Raw genomic sequence first — 22,348 nt, 5'->3', positions numbered from 1 at the left:
GGTAACTAATTTACGCATTTATTCGTATTCCAGAACTATAAACTTACATATACGCCCTTATAGTTTATCTAAATCAATAAATACCCTCTCTATAAGATGTATGTTATCCAATATGCTATTTCTATATTTACAAGGATATATTTGTAAATTAATGAGGACGAATACATGATCTTCAAAATTCACAGGAGAAGGTTGGGATCTAATACAAGACCGTATTGTAAGAGAAATTTAGTATGACACTTGGAGGGTGGATCCGATGTTTATGATGTATATATATGTATATGTATATGTATATGTATATGTATATATATATGTATGTATATATATATATATATATGTGTGTATATTTGTATATATATATAAAATCTACTAAGGTTGATCTATTGGGATGTGCCACACAATGGAGTAATGGCAATGGAAAACACTAATAAAGTAGTCCAAATTAGCATTAAACTATCAGATATGACACTAATAAATTCTAAACAACTGATAGCTTACCAATAATTTAATTCTATTAGAATCTGTAAGGATGTCAAACAATTCAAGATATGGAAAACAGAATCTGTAATCAAAATTTGAGTTCCTGCCCAATTTTTTTTTTTTCTGAGCAAAACATTGTCTATGATCACACTGAAGCCAAAACTGGAGGAATTTACATGGCAGTGATCTTTGTCTAACTGCTGAGCAGCTTTATCTTTATGAGTTCTTGTGATTCTAAAGATCATAGACATCTAGGAAGCCTTCATTCATGCTCAAACTATAGGCTAAGATCTTGATATAATATTTAGAGAACACAACTGAGTCTGTAGATAATAGCAGCTGTATCTATAAACTTCAAAAGATCTATGACAGATCTTGATATAATATTTAGAGAGAAATGTGTTCTCTTTTTCAGAATGAAAACATTTAAAGAGGATTGTTAAAGCAATTCCATCTCATTCAAGGAGACCAGAAAGAAAGAGTTCATTTCTGAGCTTTGAGCAGCTCACAAGTACTCAGTTGAGAAAGAAAACTAAACAGGAAAAGAAAGTAAAGTCATCTCCTTCTCATATTACTTCAGTTTCCACTAAGATCTTTTCCTAAGCCTTCTCACAACTGAAAGAAACAGAACTCTTCCAAACCTAATATCTATTGATCTACCAAGATCTGCAATGCCTCCAACATCCTCAAAAATCATCAGAAGTAACAAAGCTCATAGAGATCATAAAAAGAAGAATTAGAACAGGAAGATCTTTTAAGTAAATACCTCAAAGTCCTGCCTCCTTTTTCTCCTCCTCACCAAAAGATCAAAACTTCTGAAGATATCAGCTACTTGAGACAAATCTGCTGCCTACTTCAGAAGCCACTGATTTAAGTTAATCTAATCCTATAAATCACATCAAATGAATCACTGATCCAACATGCATAAACCCAAGTTGATAATAGTAGATCTATATAATCTTATAAACCAAGACAAATATACTCTCACCTTGTTTTAATCAGCTACTTTTCTGCATGCCTCACTTCATGTACCATGGTAGCAATACAATTAATTCTTATTCCTCCAGCAATATCATCTCTGCACATAATTTAAAATGAGAAACAAAAGAAAATACAAGCTGATGAAGGCTGCATAACATTTACAGGGGAAGAAGAAAAATGATGGCATGCCATGTTGCAGATACCCAAGAACTGTATCTTTGTTTGTGCTTCTTTCCATGATATTTCTTCAAGCCCTTGCCTTAGCCTTGCATAGATTTCAGACTGTCTTAACCCTGGTTATAATAATTCTTCTTCCTCAAACAAAATCATATCTACACATCAATAAAAAAAGTGGCACAGAAGGAAAACACAAGAGAGGCAATTGTTGGGGATGGATGATACAATGAGCAAGCAAATAATCTTTCTCCAAGATATGCATAGGAAGAGGAAAACTTGTGCAGATCATTACTTGCATTTTGCCCCGGAATTAGTTGACCCATATGAAGAACCTCAACTACAAGCTTGGCAAAACTGTTCTTGAATCATATCACTGTGCCTTTATGTGCTATTATGCCCTGCTCTCATTTCTGTGGATCAGCAGCTGTGCTGCTCAAACAGTGATATACTTGATGTCTTATCTATACACTTCTTCCTTCTCTTGATACTAATGCTTTGTAATCAAGATCTTTCTGGTCTGATGAAATGATCAAGCTAAGATAGACTACTGGAATCTCTTTCTGCCTCTCTTAGCTTTGATAATTTCATCTATGAAATACTTGGGAAACAATATTTTAGAAGAAAGAATCAACCAATGCTCAATTAGGCAAGCTATTACCCACATACTGCATTTCATGAACATCCCTAATTTTCAGGGAATGGAGGCAAAAAAAAAAAACTGGAAAATATCTATTTTTCTGGTTGATGTCTACATCCATAGTGATGTGGTCAATCAAATAATTCTTGGTGTATCAATTTATGAAATATTTTAATATGAAGGATATCATTGTATATTTTTTAGAACAACTTGTGATTCAAGTTTCTATACCATTTTATAATGTGCTGTTGGCCACCTTCTTCACACAATTTTAGGTGGAAGAGATTATTTGATGATAAATAAAGTATAATATAAAACTGTGCAAAAGAATATATATATATATACACACATATATGCTAATATATTAATAGCATTCTGTGCTTGATGAATACCTCATGTAGTTGGACTGGTCAACATCTTTGAGCCTGAATGAATCATCAAAGAACAGTCCTCTTATACCCCATAGCTGTTTCTGATCAAGATGAGACCTCAAATTGGAAATGGTCCAAAATAGTTGCTTAATCATGACTTAGCTTTTAAGACTCATTCTGCAAAGTCAAATCAAGTTTTGACTAAGTTGTGCTATGTCTCCTCAGCTTTTTTTTTTTTTTTTGGGAGCATTCATCATTCTGCACAATCAGATATGTTGAACTCTAGCAATTCAAGTCTCTTTTTATTTGATTAAACATAAATCTAAAATATGCAAAAAAAAATTTGGAGCCTTTAATATTATTTATCAACTCCTACTCTACCATTATCTTCAACAAATTCTCGTATAATTTATAATAAGATATTATTAGTCAACAACCATGGAGACACTCGATTTGATTTTGATTTCGAATCTTGATACATATCGATCTACAACAAAGATAGTAAATTCGTATAATTTGTAATAAGATATTATTAGTCAACAATTATGGAGACAATCGATTTGATCTTCATTTCGAATCTTGATGTATATCGATCTACAACAAAGATAGTAGATTCGTGTAATTTATAATAAGATATTATTAGTCAACGACTATGGAGACACTCGATTTGATCTTGATTTCGAATCTTGAGGCACATCGATCTACAATAAAGACAGCATATTCGTATAATTTGTAATAAGATATTATTAATCAACAACTATGGAGACACTCGATTTGATTTTGACATCGATCTACAACAAAGATAGTAGATGACAAAATCCTTTAATTATAGTAAAATATTTTTTTTGAATTATGTTTGATTTGGAGAATATTTTTTTATTGACTTGACAAAGTCAATTAATCTATTATTTTTTTAAAAAAAATTATCCCAAAAAGGATATAAAAAATTATTATTGTTGAGATTTTGTTGTTTGCCAATCCAATTTTATTTACATGATAAAAAAAAATTGAGGGTAGCATCAGATAAGCAGAATAAAATTAGAATACTATTCCTTTTTGTGTTGAAGCTTATTTTAGTATTTGTCATAGAGAAATATGATGAGGTATTATCCCATTTGGTGTTCTTCTGAGGTTGTCCAAAGCGGCGCCGTTTAGCAACCAAAATGGAAGACGTCGAGTTCACGAAGGGTTTCCATCTCGAAGACCTCATCGGATTACTCCACATGTTCAAACAACGAGTGGCGGAGGGACCGCCGCTGACGCGCCCGAACAGTTGGAGACGAAAGCCTTCGAATCTGATGCATGTTTGTCGTTGCCGCCGTTGACAACTTCTTGCTTTCGTTTTCGCAGATTAATTCGTTTCTCTTAGTTCCAATCATGCGGTCCGTCTCCTTTACGGAAGGTGATGTGAGTTATCTTTAATTTTTTGTGGTGTTTTTATGCCAACACTAATTTGGAGTTTGACCAGTTGGTGGCAGTCCGATTGGGAAGCTTCCTTGATCTGTCCTGCTGTGTTCGAGTAGGTAATTATTTAGTCGATCGGTTGTTTATGGGATTAGACGGGAGAAAAAAGGAGCAATTTTTGGTCATGATGATCGCGGAGGATTATTTTTATGGAATCTGGGAGTCAACACGGCGACGCGTCCCAATTGGATTAGATGAGGTAAAAAAGGGTTTATATACATGGAAAGGAAAAATATTAGTTTTTGATCAACAGGGATTAACTTAATGGGATTCGGAAGTCAACAGGGAGAACGCGGAGAGACGGAGGGAGCAAAAGAAGAGGAGGAGACTTCTTCCCTTCCCCTCTCTCTCTCTCTCTCTCTCTCTCTCTCTCTTGTCTTCTTTAATGCATCCCAATTGAGAAGCTAGGGTTCCCTGTGGCCGGACAAAATTCGGGTGAAAGGCTAGGTTTTGATTCCCATATCGATCACATCTCCCACCTCCTTTAGGAGACACAAACACTGTTCTTGTTCTTCCGCTGCTATTCTCGTCTGATTTGGTTTGGTTTATGATCCCCACCGGAGAAGTTCCTCTGGATTTCCATCTCGCTCGATGCTGCTCTTTGTTATAGATTTTGATATCACTTTGGATTAATCCTTTAGGAGGCCTTTGTTGTGTTTTCTCGGATCGGATGGGGCAGTTAGAACAAAGGTCGTCATAACGTTTGCTTTCTATACTTTGATCTACCTTTCCATTTCATGATCCTCTTTGCTTTTCGTTGACTTCGTTACTTCATTCATTCCCAAGATTCCATCAAACTATAAACTGTTCGTGAAAATCGCATCTTCGTAGTCCCACATCCAGTTCTTCTATAGCATCTTTTCAGAACAAATCAAGATTTCCCAGAGTTGGTGTATATTGCATTCGATACTGTACATTGTGGTACTTTCAACTCTTTCTCAGTGTCCGGTAGTACCTTAGTTTGGTGTAGCTGAATAGTTGTTTGAAATGAGGCTCTTGGTGCATGTGATTGAAGCCCGGAACCTCCTTGCAATGGATCTCAATGGCCTGAGTGATCCGTATGTAAAGTTACAACTAGGAAAGCACCGAGTTAAAACAAAGGTGGTCAAGAAGAATCTGAACCCTGTGTGGGATGAAGAGTTTAGCTTTCGAGTTGGAGACCTCAATGAGGAGCTCACAGTATGTGTTTTGGATGAAGACAAGTACTTCACTGATGATTTTCTGGGACAGGTGAAGGTTCCGCTATCAAAAGTCTTGGATGCAGAGAACTTGACCCTTGGAACAACCTGGTATCAGCTGCAGCCCAAGGGCAAGAAGTTGAAGAGCAAAGATTGTGGTAATATACCACCTTTTCATTTTCATTCATGCATTTTGGAAATTGAGAATCTGTTACAATTGCTCAGCATGTTATTGATTTGAGATGTAATTTATGTTTATAATATAAGGCCGAACCACATACCTGTTGGTTGATCTCAAGGATGACCTTATCTAAAATTCTTCTCATCTCAAACAGATATCCAAGCTCATTGGCTTTTGACCTTTGTGAATTAGGTTTCTGCATGTGTTTTGAACTTTTAATTAGAAATATTCTTTCTGCTCATGCAGAAATTTTCCCTTGGTTTAGGTTGTCATCTTGATTCACGATTCTTTTGAGTGACCCAGTTGTAAGTCACACAGTTGTAAGTTACCAACCTTGGTTTATTCCATCTTCTCAATTCAATTTGATGACCATGACAACCTACCGATATCTGGAGCTACCTAACTGGATTGAAAAATTTGTAAACCAATTTTGAGGATTTTAGAGCAGAGGCATCTGGATGAAAGGGAATTTTTTGGATGACAGGGATTTTATCCTTCAACTTGAATGTTAATGCTGGATGCTCAAGTCAGTAAGTGATCAGTGTCAATCGGGTTGTTTTTCCTGGTTAATTGTACAATCGTTGCAAGCTTATATTATTTGCACGCAAGTGGACTGAGATATGGTTTGATACATATTTAAGATCATCCAAATATGTATGAGGATGTAGAATTAAAAGCTGTGCTATATCAATAAATACTCCATTGCATTTTCTCCAGTAAACAAATCCTCTTACCATATTGTGGCATTAATGCTTACTTTGGGATGGCCTTCATTTCTTTTTTTCTTTGCTGAATGGAAGTATGATCGAAAACTAATTTTATTATAAAATTATATCTTTTTTGTACTCATATACCAGTTCAGATCCAAGTATGTCTTTGTGGCTTCATCCTGCAGGAGAAATTCGTCTAACCATATCTATGAACCAGAAGAATACTGAAGAAGCATCTGCTGGCACACGAATCATTTCTGATGATCTTGCATCAAATTCGGATAGATCAGGCGAGTTAACAAAGGGAAGGCATTCATTATCTTCAAATGATGATACAGAATCAGCTGCTGCACCAGTGCTTAATGAAATGGATTCTCTTAAGGAAGAGAAACCAAATGCAGGAACTTTTGTGGATCGTCTGTTTCAGTTATTTGGTGGGAAAAATGTAGAGCCTACATGTTCTTCCACTAGGGATGTTGATTATTCAGAAAAAATGCAAGATGTACCAGCAGATGAAGATTGTGAAGAGCAAATGGTTGAAGCATGCGCCGATCTCCCATTTGATGAATTATTGAAAACTATGGAATCAAAGGTTCAAAGTGAAATGCCTACAAATTTGCCAGGAGGTGTACTTCTTGACCAATCTTATTCTGTTGCTCCAGGTGATCTAAACTCCTTTCTCTTTTCACCGAGTTCAAATTTTTGGCAATCACTGGCTGAGGTTCAAGGAACCACTGGTTTTCAAGCTGAACCTTGGAGACTTGAAAATGGTGGGGAGAGCTTGAAAAGAGTTGTTACATACACAAAAGCTGCAACTAAATTAGTAAAGGCTGTGACAGCTACAGAGGAGCAGACTTATTTAAAGGCTGATGGGAAAAATTTTGCTGTTTTAGCAAGTGTGAGCACACCTGATGTTCCTTTCGGCAGCAGTTTCAGGACAGAGCTTCTCTTCTGCATAATGCCAGGGCCTGAATTGTCTTCTGAAGAACAATCGTCTCGTCTGGTAATATCCTGGCGCACGAATTTCCTACAGAGCACTATGATGAAGGGAATAATTGAAAATGGAGCAAGGCAAGGTTTGAAGGACAGCTATATACAGTTTGCTGAGTTGCTCTCCCAGAGTATAAAACCGGTTGATTTAAAAGAAACTGCATCTAGCAAGGAGCAGATCCTAGCTTCTATGCAAGCTGAGCAGGAGTCAGACTGGAAATTGGCATGTCGATTCTTTGGAAATTTCACTGTCATATCTTCTGTCTTTGCAGTCTTATATGTTCTTGCCCACCTCTTGCTTGCAAATCCTAGCACAATTCAAGGGCTTGAGTTCCCTGGCTTAGATCTCCCAGATTCAATTGGTGAGATTGTCGTTTGTGGGGTTCTTGTTCTACAAGGAGAACGTGTTCTAAATAGGGTCGGACGTTTCCTACAGGCAAGGAAGCAAAGAGGTAATAATACTTTTATTTACTTTTGATTGTTTTTTTGTAGAACTATCCTGTTTCAATACTTGATTCTTGGTAATAATGGTCATGGTTTCCCACATTATTTTGGTTCTGAAAGCAACCTCAACTTCCATAAATTCATTTAATATATGAATGCTTATTATCCAAAAGTTATTGCAGTGAAATATAAGATTCTCTCTTCATTTTATACAGTAATCCCTTTATATTTAGCTCAGAAATAACAAAATCAACATTTCAGGGTAGCACAGTGTTGTAATTCTAATATATTTTTTGGATTATATATATATATATATATATATATATATATATATATATATATATATATATATATATGCCACAGCAACTTTCCAGATCATGTTCTCTAACTTATTATCGATCAGAGATGTACATTATACAAAGATTTGCAACATTATTCTGTTTTTGTACAAAAGTGTGTAATTGTATCACTGTGCCACAATAATGTAAGCTTTAATGGATTAACTGTTTAGGAGCTCTGACACCGTCTGATACCCTTTGGACATGCACAAACCTGGTATTGTTGATACATGAACAGTGTCTATTTAATTGTTCATCATGATAATTGTGTGGATTAAAGCCCTCACTTGCACTGTCACCTTTATGAACTTAATCTTCTTATAATTAAAAACAAGGTCTTCTTCTTCTTTTGACTATAGCCTTTGTTTCTCAGGCAAAAAAAATATTATGATCACTTGCATCTTTTTACTTTCTGAACTCATCTCATCTAAATTCTGACCTGTTTTGCCATTAACTGGTATTATCTTATGCTCTAGGAAGTAACTTATTGTTATTGATGCAGGCAGTGATCATGGGATCAAAGCACAAGGGGATGGTTGGTTACTAACTGTTGCTTTGATTGAGGGTAGTAATTTAGCAGCTGTGGATTCAACTGGATATTCTGATCCTTATGTTGTCTTTACATGCAATGGTAAAACAAAAACAAGCTCAATTAAGTTCCAAACACTGGATCCTCAGTGGAATGGTAATCATTCAAATAACTTGGTGTCTGATTTTGTTATTCACAATTTCACATGACTAGTTCTTCAACATGAACAACTGCAACAAGTCAGCTTCTGTTGTGACATCAAATTAGAAGCCCACATGTAAAATTGAATACATGTCAGACTACCAGTTTACACATATCAATTTGCCACTAAAATTTTCATTAAACAATGAATTGGCTAAATCTGCCTTTAGTATATTTATGCTCTTATACCAGCATTCTTTTTCTGTTCCCTCAAGATTTAGGGAGAGTTGAAATTGAGTTGAATAATATCCATCTGAATCCATATCCTTATACAATCCTGGTGTATTCCTCATATGTCCAATTATGGTTACATAAATTTGTATTCCTCATATGTCCATATTCTTACTTAGATTCCGGTATCCTGGATATGAATGCTGATACAGGTTCAGTTTCCATGTATCCAGAAATTCTTAGTCATTGCTTGATGCTGCCATGTCCTTGGCATTGCAGTCTCGCAATCTGTTTCTGAGTAATAATGACTATCCAATCATATAAGGCAACTTTCAAGGATCAAATTACAATTTGTCAAAGTTTTGGGAAGCTTTACCCTTGATATGCAACGTTTTATCAATCTGTCTGAAGATTTTGGTTTCACTCACAGAACTATTAGATGGTCCATTTAGAGTATGCATAGAATGAAATGATAGAGAACACTGATGACAGGGTGATCAACGTACATCCCTAATAAACTTTGCTTTTGATTTTCAATAGAATGTTTGTTGTACTAATTATCTGTCAGTTCTGCAGAAATCTTTGAATTTGATGCCATGGATGATCCCCCATCTATGATGAATGTGGATGTTTATGATTTTGATGGACCTTTTGATGAAGCTACATCCCTTGGTCATGCTGAAGTGAATTTTCTAAAATCTAATTTATCCGACCTAGCAGATGTTTGGATTCCTCTTCAGGGTAAGTTAGCTCAGGCATGCCAGTCTAAGTTGCATCTGAGGGTTTTCTTAAACAATACACGAGGCAATGATGTTGTCACAGAGTATATATCAAAAATGGAGAAAGAGGTTGGGAAAAAGGTAAATTTTGATTCTGTATTAGATATCGCTTCATTGATTTAAACTTCAAGTTTAGTATGTTTACATGAACTGCTCATTTCAACATGTAGATAATATTGAGGTCTCCACAGACAAATTCTGCTTTCCAGAAGCTGTTTGGTCTGCCAGCTGAAGAATTTCTGATCAATGATTTTACTTGTCACTTGAAGCGCAAACTGCCTATGCAGGTGCTTATATTTATACTTACCTTTGCACTTAAGCTCTTGTTTAACTTCAAGTGTAAACTTCATTTTCTTCTTTTATATGCTTGGGAAATGACACTAGGATTTCGAATGATTACAACATTGTGGATTTTTACTAATTAGTGCAGTCTTAGTCAGAAACAGTCTAGGGTTCACAAATCACTATATTATATTTAAACATTTGGACTTCATTCTTCTTGGACAGACGACAAATAGTGTGACAATATTTGCTATTTTGATATATTTTAGTTTTTGTCTAAAAGTCTTGTTTCATTTTCTTCTCAGGGTCGCCTTTTTCTCTCTCCCAGAATAATAGGTTTCTATGCAAACCTTTTTGGACACAAAACAAAGTTTTTCTTTCTCTGGGAAGATATTGATGATATACAAGTAATTCCTCCATCATTGGCAACGATGGGGGGTCCATCTCTTCTGATTATTCTCCGGAGAGGCAGAGGCATGGATGCAAAGCATGGAGCTAAGGCGCTTGATCCAGATGGCAGACTTAGGTTTCAATTCCAGTCATTTGTGTCATTTAGTGTAGCCAACAGGTAATTTTGGTCTAAGATTATGTTATATAGCATTTTATGGATAAAAACTTGTCTAAGATATTACATAAAGTCATATTAAGAAAATCATTTTCTTGCTTTTCTTTAACTTTGTGTTAATCAACCATCAGTTTCTCAATTTAGATCTTTTGCATGCATTCATCTATTGAGATTCAATATGTTTTCCACTTAGTCTTCTGATTTATTGGTTTGGCTACTGCTTGACATTTAAAAGTCACATTTCTTTTAGTAATGCTTAAGAGTTAAATGAAATTAGGAATGTAGATTGTAGGTTCATGTTCTACATCATCTCATAATTATGAATTGAAATTGCCACTGCAATGCCCAACAGGACAATCATGGCACTGTGGAAAGCAAGAGCCTTGAGCCCTGAACAAAAGGTGCAGATAGCTGAAGAAGAATCAGGAGCAAGAACTTTGCAGGGTGAAGAGATTGGATCTTTCTTAGTCTTAGAGGATGCTAACATGTCAGAAGTCTTCTCCTCTGCTGTTGATGTTGATGTAAGTTGTTTTCATGTCATCTACACATTTTTATTCTCAAGGTTTGAGAATCTTCAAAATGACCTTTAACATGCTATCAGATCAACACACTGATGGAGTTATTTGATGGAAGTTCATTGGAACGAAGAATAATGGAAAAGGTTGGTTGTGTTGACTACTCCGTAACACCATGGGAAGCAGTTAAAGGAGATGTGTACCAAAGGCAAATTTATTTTAAATTTGACAAGAATTTATCCCGTTATGGGGGGGAAGTGACTAGCACCCAGCAAAAAGCTCCTTTACCCAATAAAAATGGATGGCTTGTTGAAGAAGTGATGGCCCTCCAAGGTGTGCTGCTTGGGGACTATTTCAATGTATGAATACTTTTCAGAAGCTAAAATATTTCAAATCTTGACATATCTGAGAATGTGCTCTTCACTGGTGCTTTCTCTGAACATTTTTGTGATCACCTGGTTCTTCTGTGGCCTGCAGCTTCACTTGAGATACCAAATAGATGATCTGTCCCCCAAGTTGAAGGCATGCGATGTGCACGTATCACTGGGGATTGCATGGCTGAAGAGCACCAAACATCAGAAGAGGATAACGAAGAGCGTTATATCGAATTCGTCACTTCGACTAAAGGAGATGTTCAGTAAACTTGAGGATGAACTCACACAACTAAAATAAACCACAACGGTATGCTAGTACTCATAATGTACATTCCCCAGGCTTGCTTAACATGAAACATAGTATAGCTCTTCAGTTGCACTGATCTGTTGCATGTAAGGAAGGTCGGTCAGAGATGCACATAGCATGCGAGAAATGGTAAATGCATTGAGATTAGCATCGAGCCTTCCTTACTCGATTGCAGAAAGGCATTGAGGTCATGATTGGTAATCATCTGTAGTTAACTAGCCTCTACATTCACTAACTTGAGAGAACTCGATCATAGAGGAAATGTGGTATGCCATAAATTTAGTCAGTGGTGGAGTCGACACTAAAGAATCAGTTCATTGGCATTGTTTGGACTTTGTACTATAATTTTTAGGTTTTCTTTCAGTTGACAAATAGAGAGGTCTGTAACATGGGATACCTATTACAAGTTGGCATCCATGGCAACTAGATCGACGAAATTGCAGTGGAATCCAAATCTAAAGTTCTTCCGAAGCTGTTAGTATTCTGTGAAGTATATAGAGAACTACCTTCACTGTTAAAAAACTATATTGTTCAGTTACATATTTGAGAATTCTAATTGTTTGTTATCAACATCACAAGAAATTGATTCTTGGAAGGACTTCTGTACATCTTTCAATATGTTCTCAATAAAACAGCCTGCAATATTTTAGACAGTGATTTGCTCTTTATGAATTATGTGGATGTGATTTATCTCATTTTTTGGACATCTCACCTTGATGCATGCATCTAACACAAGGTCGAACTGATTATGAGTAATATGGACTCCACCATTAGAATCATTTCTAGCTTTCTTATGTTCTTGTTCCTGCAATGCTAAATGATTTTAATGAATGAGAAGCAATGTTGTAAATGACTCAAAAGGGTTTGTGTAGATTAAATGCATGCAATTACACACTTTCTCACATGATTGTATATCACTCTCTTCTCGCATGATTGTTCATGTTGCTTATCCGAATACATCAGAAACCACATGCAAACTGGTGGTGATTCTTTTGTAAGTGAGCAATATACTCCTATAAATCCAAGGAGTTGACAGAGTTTCTTTGTCAACTCCCTGCCATTTCTTGAACAAGTGTAAATATCTTACCTCCCCTAGTTGTAAGCTCCAGTAACTTTGATATGAACATTTCAAGTATGAATTGGAGACTTGATCTGATAGCTGACTTCAGGTTGAGTGCAAGATATGCTACTGAATGGATAACAACAGCCATATTGTGGGTGGAATACTGAAAGCTGAGAGTTCTCTTGCATCATGTTGAGTGAGTGTGCAGACTAGAGAAATATTTCTAATCACAATGTCTGTTTGAAGAAATCCTTTGGTGACACAATAATAGTCTTTGATTAGGACTCCTTTTACTTGCTATTTTCTGATTTTATATTTGGTTAGTTGTACTTGAAATTGATTGTAATCCCATCTGCTTCACTGCTCCTCTCATTAGCATCAGTTATTAAAGGGAAAGTTCAGCAACTGATTAGCTACTGTTGTGTTATTTATCTTGTCTAATAATTCCTTGGAACCATTCTTTGTTACATGCTTGATAGCAACCATCTTTGCTCACCTCAGTTCTAACAAGTTGTATTTGCATAGTGGTTTAAGCTAGATTTTACTGCAAATGATATGAACTAATTGTTACCATTATCAAACTCCAGATAGAAATACCAAAGAAATGATCAAATGATTGGAAGAGTTGACCTCTCACTACACACATGTATATAGTTGTATTTATGATCCCTTTAGTAATAGCACAAGTAAAGATAGATCGATAAGGTTCTTCGGCTCAAATATTATATTTGTCACTTACCCTTTAAAAAAAAAAAAAAAGGGAAAAAGGATAGATAGATAGGGTTAGAGGTTATTGCCTAGGGGAGCTATTGCTGACCATGGTGGCGGCGATAGATAGCTTCCTTATGGAGGTTGTGGTGGAGGCGGTGACAGTGGTGGTGGTTATGGTGGCGGCGGCAGTGGTGCTTCTGGTGGCCTTCGTGGTGGTTGGGTTGCATGTTGTGATGCAGTACTGTGTGGGGTTTGAGTAGAACTCTGATGGCCATGGAAGCTGCCAGTGCTCACACCCCATACCATGTAACCCTAATCCAAGCTCACTGCTGAGCTACATCATCGTATCCTATGACATTTGACTGTGGACTGCTTGTTCATGATCATTGACGTTATATACAAATAGGATATGCAACCAATATTGTCTGTGTTTTTTGGTGAGAGAAATAGAGAGGAAAGGAAGAAAAGAGAGAAAGAGAAAGAAAGGAAATCGATAATACACAGATAGGCTTATGTAACTCATTTTTAGTGGGGTAGAATTAGAGGAAATAAGCTAAAGGCAGAAAGAAAAAACTAAGGATTTGGGTGTATAAACTAATAAGAAGGAAGAATTAGTTTGAGAGTCATTTAGTAGGATCCAATTCCTCACGGATACAATGAACAGCCTAATGTATAATCCATGCCGTTATGAGGTCGGATGAGAGTTAATATACACGCTCTTAGCTCTCCATTCAGAGAGAGATAGGTTTGATGATTTAAGAGGGTGTAAAGCTGATGAGTGAAGAGGATCCATGTGCCTTTCTTTGAGTAGTTGAAATGAATACTCTTTTTTTTTTATTGTTCTTTGTCTCCATGCTGGGCACAATCCAATTGTCAAACAACTCCAGCGTCAATAGTCCCTCATCATGTAGGTATTTGATTTTATAATAAATTAGTATTATGAGTCTGTATCGATATATCGGTATGATATATATCGAGCTAACTAATATCAATATACCATCAATACTGATCCTCTATTGGATCGGTATATACTGCTCGTACTGAACGGTACGTTATACGTGTCAATTATGAAGGATCTGAGGTAAAAAATCTTACGATCCTTTAATGTCTCATCACAGAATGAGAAAGTTTATAACACCTTTGATCTGTGGATAACTTACAACTTATTTTGCTGAAGAATCCCCCTGGAAGCTTGTTGGAAGGGTTTTCCTCTAAAATTGCAAGCAATTTTCTTCAATCTTTCTCTCTCTTAAATTAGTGTCTCATTTTGATGCCAAGGAAAACTGGACAAGAAGGAAAAATGCTCTTCCAAGTCTGATTACAGATGTGTCATTTGACAGAAGTGTACATCTGGAACTTTGGCAGAGCTTGTAAATTGGAGTTCACTTTGAGAGACTTCCTACTGCTGCCAACCTACTTTAACAAACTTGGAGAAAATTTACATGATTTTAATGACAGTACACATAGATTCACATGTTGCCAGTCCTCCAGAGACTGAAAACACAATCTGGAGTAAATGTAAATGAAGTTGGCTTTTTTTTTAACCACATGTCAAGCTCTATAAAAGATACAATATATGCTTTACATTCATGTTCTCAAAGGAATTAAATCAGAGATACACAGCCACAAACCCAGTTCCTGAGTCACATTCTTTGGCACAACACTTGATACAAACACAAGAACTGTCTCGCTAATTTAGACATTATTTTTTATGGTCCTGCTGAAGAAGAAAGCAGAAACTGTTTGCATTCTATAACAGGAAGGGACAAGAGCAAAAGCAAAATTTTCTTCTCAGGTATGCATAACATCTATTTTTCCTATAGTGTTATTTACAGCTGGGGTCTTAGAGGCACGCCGTTCATTGTCATCTGATGGTACACTGGACCTCCATTTAGCATGGGCAGCCTCGTCTCTGGCATTGGTTCCTCGTTGGGCTCTCCTTTGGGTATCATGAGTCCTTCAACAGGCGGGCCATGCCCTATATACGAGTGAACTGAAGGGGGAACTGACATCTTCGTCGGAGCTAGAGGACCAAAGCCAGCCATGGTGAGGTTCATTAGGCCCGGTTGGCCCATCGCAAAAGTGAAGCTGGTTGGTGGTCTAAGCTGCTCCATTCCAGGGAGGCCAAATGTGCCAAGAGGTGCATGGCCTTCAAACCTCACCAAACCACCTTGGGTCGATTCTGCTCTTGGAAGCAGGCCATGAGGTTGAGGTCCTGCATTTGATGTGGTATTGGAAGGAGAAGAGCTGGGGTGACCACTGTTTCTTGCAGCAGGGACATCGTGGTTGTGTTTGCCCTCATACGTTGTGATGACTGACTTCAGATCATGTGCTGCCCTCTCCACATGTTTTCTAACATTACAACCTGGATGTGTGCACTTATAATAGCTTCTGCAAACACACAAGAAAAAGAATCATTCAGGGGAAGTTTCAAAATTCTCTTTCAATAAATGGCCAAATATGCAGAAGTGGATCTAGCAAGGATAAAGTTTGAAATTTGTGTAGTTTCCACAATCAGATTTGCACCACCATTCTGCAAAATCATTGTGATACAGTTCAAAATCATACCTTGGATTTGGATTTCCTTTGACCACCTTCTGTCCATATTTGCGCCAACGATACCCATCATCAAGGATATCAACCTCACTGGTCGTCTGAACCACAACCCTTGGTTCACGAACTGCCCTGGAAGCTGCATTCATCTCAATAGCACTGGTGTCTAGCTTCCTGAAATAGAACATATCCAAGTCACCGTATATTAAAAAAGGAAAGTATGTGATTAAATACAGCTCAATTGAGAAATTTCGCTCAAGTTAGCGACAAAAAGTTAATTTTAAAAAAGAACAAATGCTTACGGTCTTTTCGATTCGGTCTCATCTCCCTCACCATCACAGCCCAGTGATACACTGCCATGGGTGGCCTGGTCATCCTCATCTTCACCACTGGACATTGTGGATGAAACATCTATAGCATCTGAGGATAAACGTGGTCCATCTGGTCTCTGTTGCACGGCAGCTGAGGGGTCACAACATTCAGCAGTGACATGGGCAGATGACGTAGCCTCCAGGTCACCCTGCCAATCGTGTCCTTCATTCCCCATGTTTCTACCCACCCACATGGGCTTGCTATCAGTAGTCATTTGTGATCCAGGTTGATCTGAACCATCAATTTCTGCATCATTAAATGGGTTGGACAACAAAACACCAGATCGGCGATTTGGAGGAGGCTTGGGATGATTGTGTTCACCCTTGTAGATAATCTCTGTGAAGTGACCCTCTTGAGAGCGTTCCACCTTTTTCTTTACCTGACAGTTTAGATGAGTGCATTTGTAATAACTTCTAGGGTACTCACTACCCTTGACCTGTTTCTGTCCATACTTCCTCCAATTGTAACCATCCTCTGCTGGGGCACCAACAGCCACAGATGATAGCTCTCCTCTAAGGTCTCTGTCTCCTTCCTGTTGTTCATCAAGGGGCAGAGAACGGTCACTACTCATGAAGGAATCAGGTATAGCATCTTTACTCTCCTGAAGGTTGAATTCTTGTTGGTTTAGGACATGCATAGTGCCAGCTTCTGTAGTTCCCATTTCTTTAGAGTCGCCCGATTGAATTGATACTCTCATACTTGATAGTGTTTGTGGCTGACCGAAGTCTGGAGCAACCTATGGTTCATAAATTATCAGTCAAGATCTGTTGGGAACAAAAATCTTTGCAGACTTTGGTTAGCATGGATATCATGCAATTTTTCACAGTAATGTTAGTCCTGCTGATCGACTCAATTTTATAGCCTACACATGCGCAAGCATCAAAAGCAGTATATAGCGAAGGAAAGACCAGAAGCAAACATAGTTACTAAGGGGCATTGCGAACAACACTTAATCGGAGCTTCAAAAACTTGCTAGCACCGACATTCCATCAATTTAAATGAAGATTTGATCAGATAGTATGTCCAGATATATTAAGATGAATATTTCATATGTTAACCTGCCATACAAATCTCAAGCAAAAGAAATGAGATTGACCAATTTATTAGCATTACAGAACAAAATAAAAGGGAGAGACAAATGCACGAAATTCCTAAGAAGACAAATAACAACATGACAAAAAAAAAAGCAACAGGAAGAATCATAATAGATAAAAGGTCTGCAGTTTTTCCCACACAAGGATGAATGAACTTACATCCTAACAAGGATTTAATTTCGAATAATACCGTTGGTACCAGGCGGTACGTACCAGTCCGCTAGTAGACCGGTATGCGAACGGGTGGTACTATCGATTGAGGCTGTTTCCACCCCGTTACCACCCTAAATCGGTCGGTGACGATTGATTTCAATCATCACAGTCCACTACCGAGTGGTATTAGTCGAGGGAGAAGAAAGAAGAGAAAGAAGAAAAGGGAGAAACTGGAGATCCGACGCCGCCCTCCCTTGCCGGACGCCGCAGATGAGATGTCGCCTCCTCGTCTAAGACAACGAGGCCTCAACGTTGTTGGTGACTTCTCCTCATCTGCGCAGGGAGAAGAAGCCTCAGCGATGTTGCCGGGAGAAGAAAACGAGCGTCGTTAAGGCAATGTTTCTTTCCCCCATGCGGGCAGAAGAAATGAGGCGACGATGTCGCTCCGTCGCCTTTTTTTACGCGGTGAGAAGGAAACCTCAATTTCTTCTCCCCAAGCAGGCAAAAAAACGAGGCGACGTCGAGGTTTCTTCTCCTCATTTGCCTATATATATATATATATATATATATATATATATATATATATATACCGAATGATACACCAAAACATACTGCTCGGTATACTGCACCATACCGAGCTGAACTCGATACTCTGGTATGGTACGAAATTATAATATTTTTTATAACAAATGGCATTCATGTCCAATGAAGTGAAAGCTTACCTTTAACCTGATATTTCAGTGCAAAATCAACGCATGGAAAAAACTTAAAGGTTAACATTTTATATAAAGCCTATGAATTGATATTCCTTAACTAAATTTAAGCAAGTATAGATGTTGCCTAAAGATTGTCTTCTCGAGTTATACTCCTCTTATTTGTCTATATAGAATGATATGAACCAAAGATCATATTTTGTCCTAATTTCTCCAAAATTTTAATATGCTTTTCATAAACCTTTTGTGATTATTTCGCTAGCCACTAACACATTTCCCTTGTTGGCCACCAATATAGACATGGTTGCTTCTGTATGTCATGTTTCCCCATCAAATGTGGTTAATTTTCCAACTACAACTTTATATAATCTCAATTTAAAAACACTCGTGTAAGATAATTAACCATATCAAAATATTTTCTCCATTTAATTCAAGATAAGATAGTTACTAGGGTTTCTTGGCAAAGAATGTCTTTAATTAGGCTGGAATGAAAAATTTGACGGGGATTTGTGGGTGACATCAAATAATTCACAATATTTCCTAGAAGACATCCAGAGAAGGAGCTATAGGTCGGCACAAATATGATTCGAATATACATCAATTCTTGAGCTCCGCAGTTATCCATTAGATTCAAGTTTTCATTTTGTAACTGCATCCAGTTTCTGAAAAAGTCCCATTGTTTTGGACTTTCCAACTACAACAAGGTTACCTGTAGTAAACCCATAAAAATTGGACCTTGCCCAGTGGCTCTGGAAGTCCAACCAAGACAAAAAGACTAGAATTACATGAAAGATAATCTTATACTTTTCGAAGTCATTGAGTTGTGGGCCACAATACAGACTCCTGAATACATTATTTCAATAAAGATGTCAAAAAGTAAGCACAAGCTACAGGTCATCCTCAATTGTGAATTGTTACCCTTATGCTAACTTTTTTGTCAGAAAGAGACATGTACAGATAACAAACCAGGACCTGCATTGCTTTCAGATAACATATAAGCCTTGATCATCAGCATTAATATGACTTTACATGGATTAATGGTTCTTTATTATGACCTCAATATGGATTTCAATAGAATGCAGATAAAGTGGAGTTACCTTCATTTCAGAACTTGAATAAAATGAGTGTGATTCCAAGGGGGGCTTGAAAGCAAATGCTTCAGGAACATCTTCAAGTAGGTCATCACATTTAATAGAAGCTGCTGAGACTGACACTGACAGTGGGCCTGTGTTATTGTTCCGAGCAAAAAGAAACTTGCCTGTGGTGGGAGATGGTTGAGCCTAAAGAAATTGATCAATAAAAATAGGTTGGGCATTATCATATAAAGATATTCAGATGATAATAAGTGACTATATTACCCTTTTTTTCAATTTAATGATTAAATATCTAACTGGCTTTCAAAAGTAAATTTACATTCATGGCACCATATTTCATCCTCAATGACATAAGATATTCTGGAATTTCTGCAACTAATCACAAAGATTGAATTTGTTTTTGGAGTTTAGTCAAGTATAATATAAACATAACTATCTTGAAAAAGTCTTGAATTGGCTACCTTCATGATGCACATCCCACAGCCATCTCGATCCCCTGTCATTGTGTTATGCTTGGCATGCAATGGTAGTATGTGGTACATTCTCAGAAGGTGAAAAAATAAGTAAAATAAAACTAAACTAAAACACCAAGAAGGAAGGTCTATGTTCCCTGAAATTCCCAAAACATTTAAGGATATTTGTTCCATGTTATCATAGCCAAGAAACTCAAATAGTCTAGGTTTATGCCAAAGGCAATGCAAAAAGCCTCCTTGTTCAATAGAACTTTGGGTTTCAGGCTAGGATGTTGCAAAACTTGCTAACACATTGACAGCACAATAAGCAAAAAAAACCAACATCCGAAGCATAATATCCTAAAATGCAGCTACTTGTTTACTTCTGAATCATATCTTGTGAAAAGCCTACTGTTACACAAACTGATAATTTTCGGTAAGAAGTCATACCAAAGAATTACAGAGAAAAACCGGAGACTCCAACAATGTTGTAGGGCTTAGACCCGGTGGAATTGTCAGATATGGAGACCGGACACCTGAGGATGATGCATCCATGTTAGCTTGTCCGATGCAAGCAGTATTGAGCTTCGGCACATTAAACCCACTAGCAGCCATCCTCTCAGCAAGTCCTCCATGCGAGTTCAATTTATGAGCTCCAGACCAATTTGGTTCCAGCGGGTGATCATTTGATGCCTCACCCCCCTCCACTTTTGTAACCCTATCCACCTTTTCCGTCTCCGGTGCATTTGGAGGCGTCTCATTTTCCTTCCCTGATAACAAATCCGAGAATGATCTGGAACCGAACTCCTCATTCAAAAGGTTTGAGATTAAGGTTCTTGGGCTGGGATTCGGAAGCGTCCAGTCCTCCATCATGGCGGTCTTGTCGTCCATCCCACCAGTGATCGATTCAATTCTGCTCCCGATACAGATAGTAAGTCCTGTCAGATCTGCAAAGACAAACCACGGAAGGTCCAATAAAGTTGAAACCAAATCGCAGAAGATTGTTTCAATGCGCAAGCAACGATCAATGCCCACCTTGGGTTCCACCTCAGATCAAAATTCGATTTTGAAGATTCCTCGAGAATCCCACGAAGGACAAACGATGATCAACCCAAAAGTTCAAACTACCAAAAATTACATGTACGACATGATCAACCGAACGAGCCAGATCTTCCAAAAATCCGGAGAATATATCAAAGTAAAGGTCAATTAGAACACAAAAGAACCCTAAAGGGCCAAGACCATACGAGTCGAAGATGGTAGCAGCAGAAAAGTTCCGAACTTTGAGGGAAATGGAGCAAATCCGAATCAATCACCGCATGAAGCTGTCAGAAGAGAGGGGGAAATGCCATTTTCACTAGAAAAACAGCAACCCGAGCAAACGGGATGAACCCAACCACATCAACACGGGGAGGTACAGAAGGCGTCGGAACCAACCATCGACGGCCACTCCTCTGAGCTCGGTCAGTCTCTTAAATCCACAGAAACAGAAGAAGAGAAGCAGCAGAGAGGGGACAAAGACCTGACACAAAACATGAGATCTTTCCTTCTTCCGTCCTTTCTTCTGTTGGAAAATCAAAAAATTCCTGCAGCAATCTCTTCTTTTTACTTCTTCTAGAACGGACACAAAGAGATACCCAGCCCCAGAGAGCGGTTTGACCGAGATAGAGACGAGAAATAGGAAGGATTCGAGAGAGCGAGAGAGAGAGAAGCATTCAGTGGCGAGCTCGTTCTTATCCTCCTCCTCCGCCCTATCTTTTCTGCTGCTCCCTCCCCCTTCTTGTTTCCCGTTTTCCTGTTGCTTTTTCGTCTAATTTCATATGCATGTCTTTTTCTCTCACTTCATATCCTTGCGAGGGGCATATATGAAAGTTTCGGGTCGACAGGGGTGTATATTGGATTATGTCAAAAGGCAAAGGTGGATATGGCTACTGTGATTGAGGGTATGGATAAAGTTTTCGACTTTATTAGGGGGTTAAGTATAAATTTCCCTACGCTTTGGGATTTGTGTGGGTCGTGATTTTTTATTCGATGATGGGAGGTGGGAAGGGCGTCGGGAACGGAGCCGTGCATGTGGAGGCGATGTCACGTGGTCGAGCAACAGCCGTCCATCCGTCGAAGGAGAGGGGAACGGATCCATAGGACGTCATGACCGAGACAGGATCCAGGTTTCGCTACACGCCTGTTGGCACTCGCGATGCCATTGTAAAGGAAAGCCTGTTCCCTGTTGGGTGCACGCAACAGCAAATCCCCACGCGGTCCATTTCAATCGATGAAGAACAGATGACGAGCGTGTCTTCGACCCATTGACCGGTTTTGTTTTGGGGTTGCGAAGGTTGCTTCGTCACAAAGCTTACGTGTTTTAAGCTGCAAACTCGCTCGCCGACGATCGACCTAACTGTCGCGTCTCAATCATGATATGGAATTAACGAACAGTGGAGGCATCATTATCTCGACCCCAGCACAGCG

At 38.0% G+C, this 22,348-nt stretch overlaps 2 protein-coding genes across 7 annotated transcripts; one reads left to right on the top strand and one right to left on the bottom strand.

Moving 5' to 3' along the window:
* The first annotated feature begins 4,293 nt into the window (after window positions 1-4,293).
* LOC135639511 (C2 and GRAM domain-containing protein At1g03370-like) lies at window positions 4,294-12,327 on the top strand. Of its 3 annotated transcripts, XM_065153282.1 has the most exons (10): window positions 4,294-4,309; window positions 5,126-5,446; window positions 6,365-7,621; window positions 8,454-8,636; window positions 9,429-9,712; window positions 9,802-9,918; window positions 10,219-10,481; window positions 10,831-10,999; window positions 11,080-11,352; window positions 11,471-11,841. In XM_065153282.1, the coding sequence occupies exons 2-10, from the start codon at window positions 5,143-5,145 to the stop codon at window positions 11,663-11,665; spliced, it is 3,045 nt and encodes a 1,014-aa protein (XP_065009354.1). In that variant the 5' UTR covers window positions 4,294-4,309; window positions 5,126-5,142; the 3' UTR covers window positions 11,666-11,841. The 3 variants fall into 3 exon arrangements, with proteins under 3 accessions (XP_065009354.1, XP_065009353.1, XP_065009355.1); XM_065153281.1 differs by lacking the exon at window positions 4,294-4,309 and having other exon boundaries at window positions 4,475-5,446; window positions 11,471-12,327; XM_065153283.1 differs by lacking the exon at window positions 4,294-4,309 and having other exon boundaries at window positions 4,965-5,446; window positions 11,080-11,326; window positions 11,471-11,633.
* Window positions 12,328-14,967: 2,640 nt separating this feature from the next.
* Window positions 14,968-21,682, bottom strand: LOC103986869 (probable WRKY transcription factor 34). 4 transcript variants are annotated; one of them, XM_018828075.2, is made up of 7 exons: window positions 21,127-21,218; window positions 20,915-21,003; window positions 20,330-20,826; window positions 19,431-19,613; window positions 16,304-17,109; window positions 16,017-16,175; window positions 15,065-15,839 (listed from the first exon to the last, which is right to left on the bottom strand). In XM_018828075.2, the coding sequence occupies exons 3-7, from the start codon at window positions 20,768-20,770 to the stop codon at window positions 15,278-15,280; spliced, it is 2,151 nt and encodes a 716-aa protein (XP_018683620.2). In that variant the 5' UTR covers window positions 20,771-20,826; window positions 20,915-21,003; window positions 21,127-21,218; the 3' UTR covers window positions 15,065-15,277. The 4 variants fall into 4 exon arrangements, with proteins under 4 accessions (XP_009403266.2, XP_009403265.2, XP_009403264.2 ...); XM_009404991.3 differs by lacking the exons at window positions 20,915-21,003; window positions 21,127-21,218 and adding an exon at window positions 21,402-21,682 and having other exon boundaries at window positions 14,968-15,839; XM_009404990.3 differs by having other exon boundaries at window positions 14,968-15,839; window positions 20,915-21,667.
* Between the last annotated feature and the right edge of the window lie 666 nt (window positions 21,683-22,348).

This window comes from Musa acuminata, chromosome BXJ3-6 (assembly GCF_036884655.1).
Source record: "Musa acuminata AAA Group cultivar baxijiao chromosome BXJ3-6, Cavendish_Baxijiao_AAA, whole genome shotgun sequence".
Lineage (NCBI taxonomy): Eukaryota > Viridiplantae > Streptophyta > Magnoliopsida > Zingiberales > Musaceae > Musa > Musa acuminata.
The sequence above is the reverse complement of the archived record's forward strand: the minus strand, read 5'-3'. Positions and strand labels throughout refer to the sequence as shown.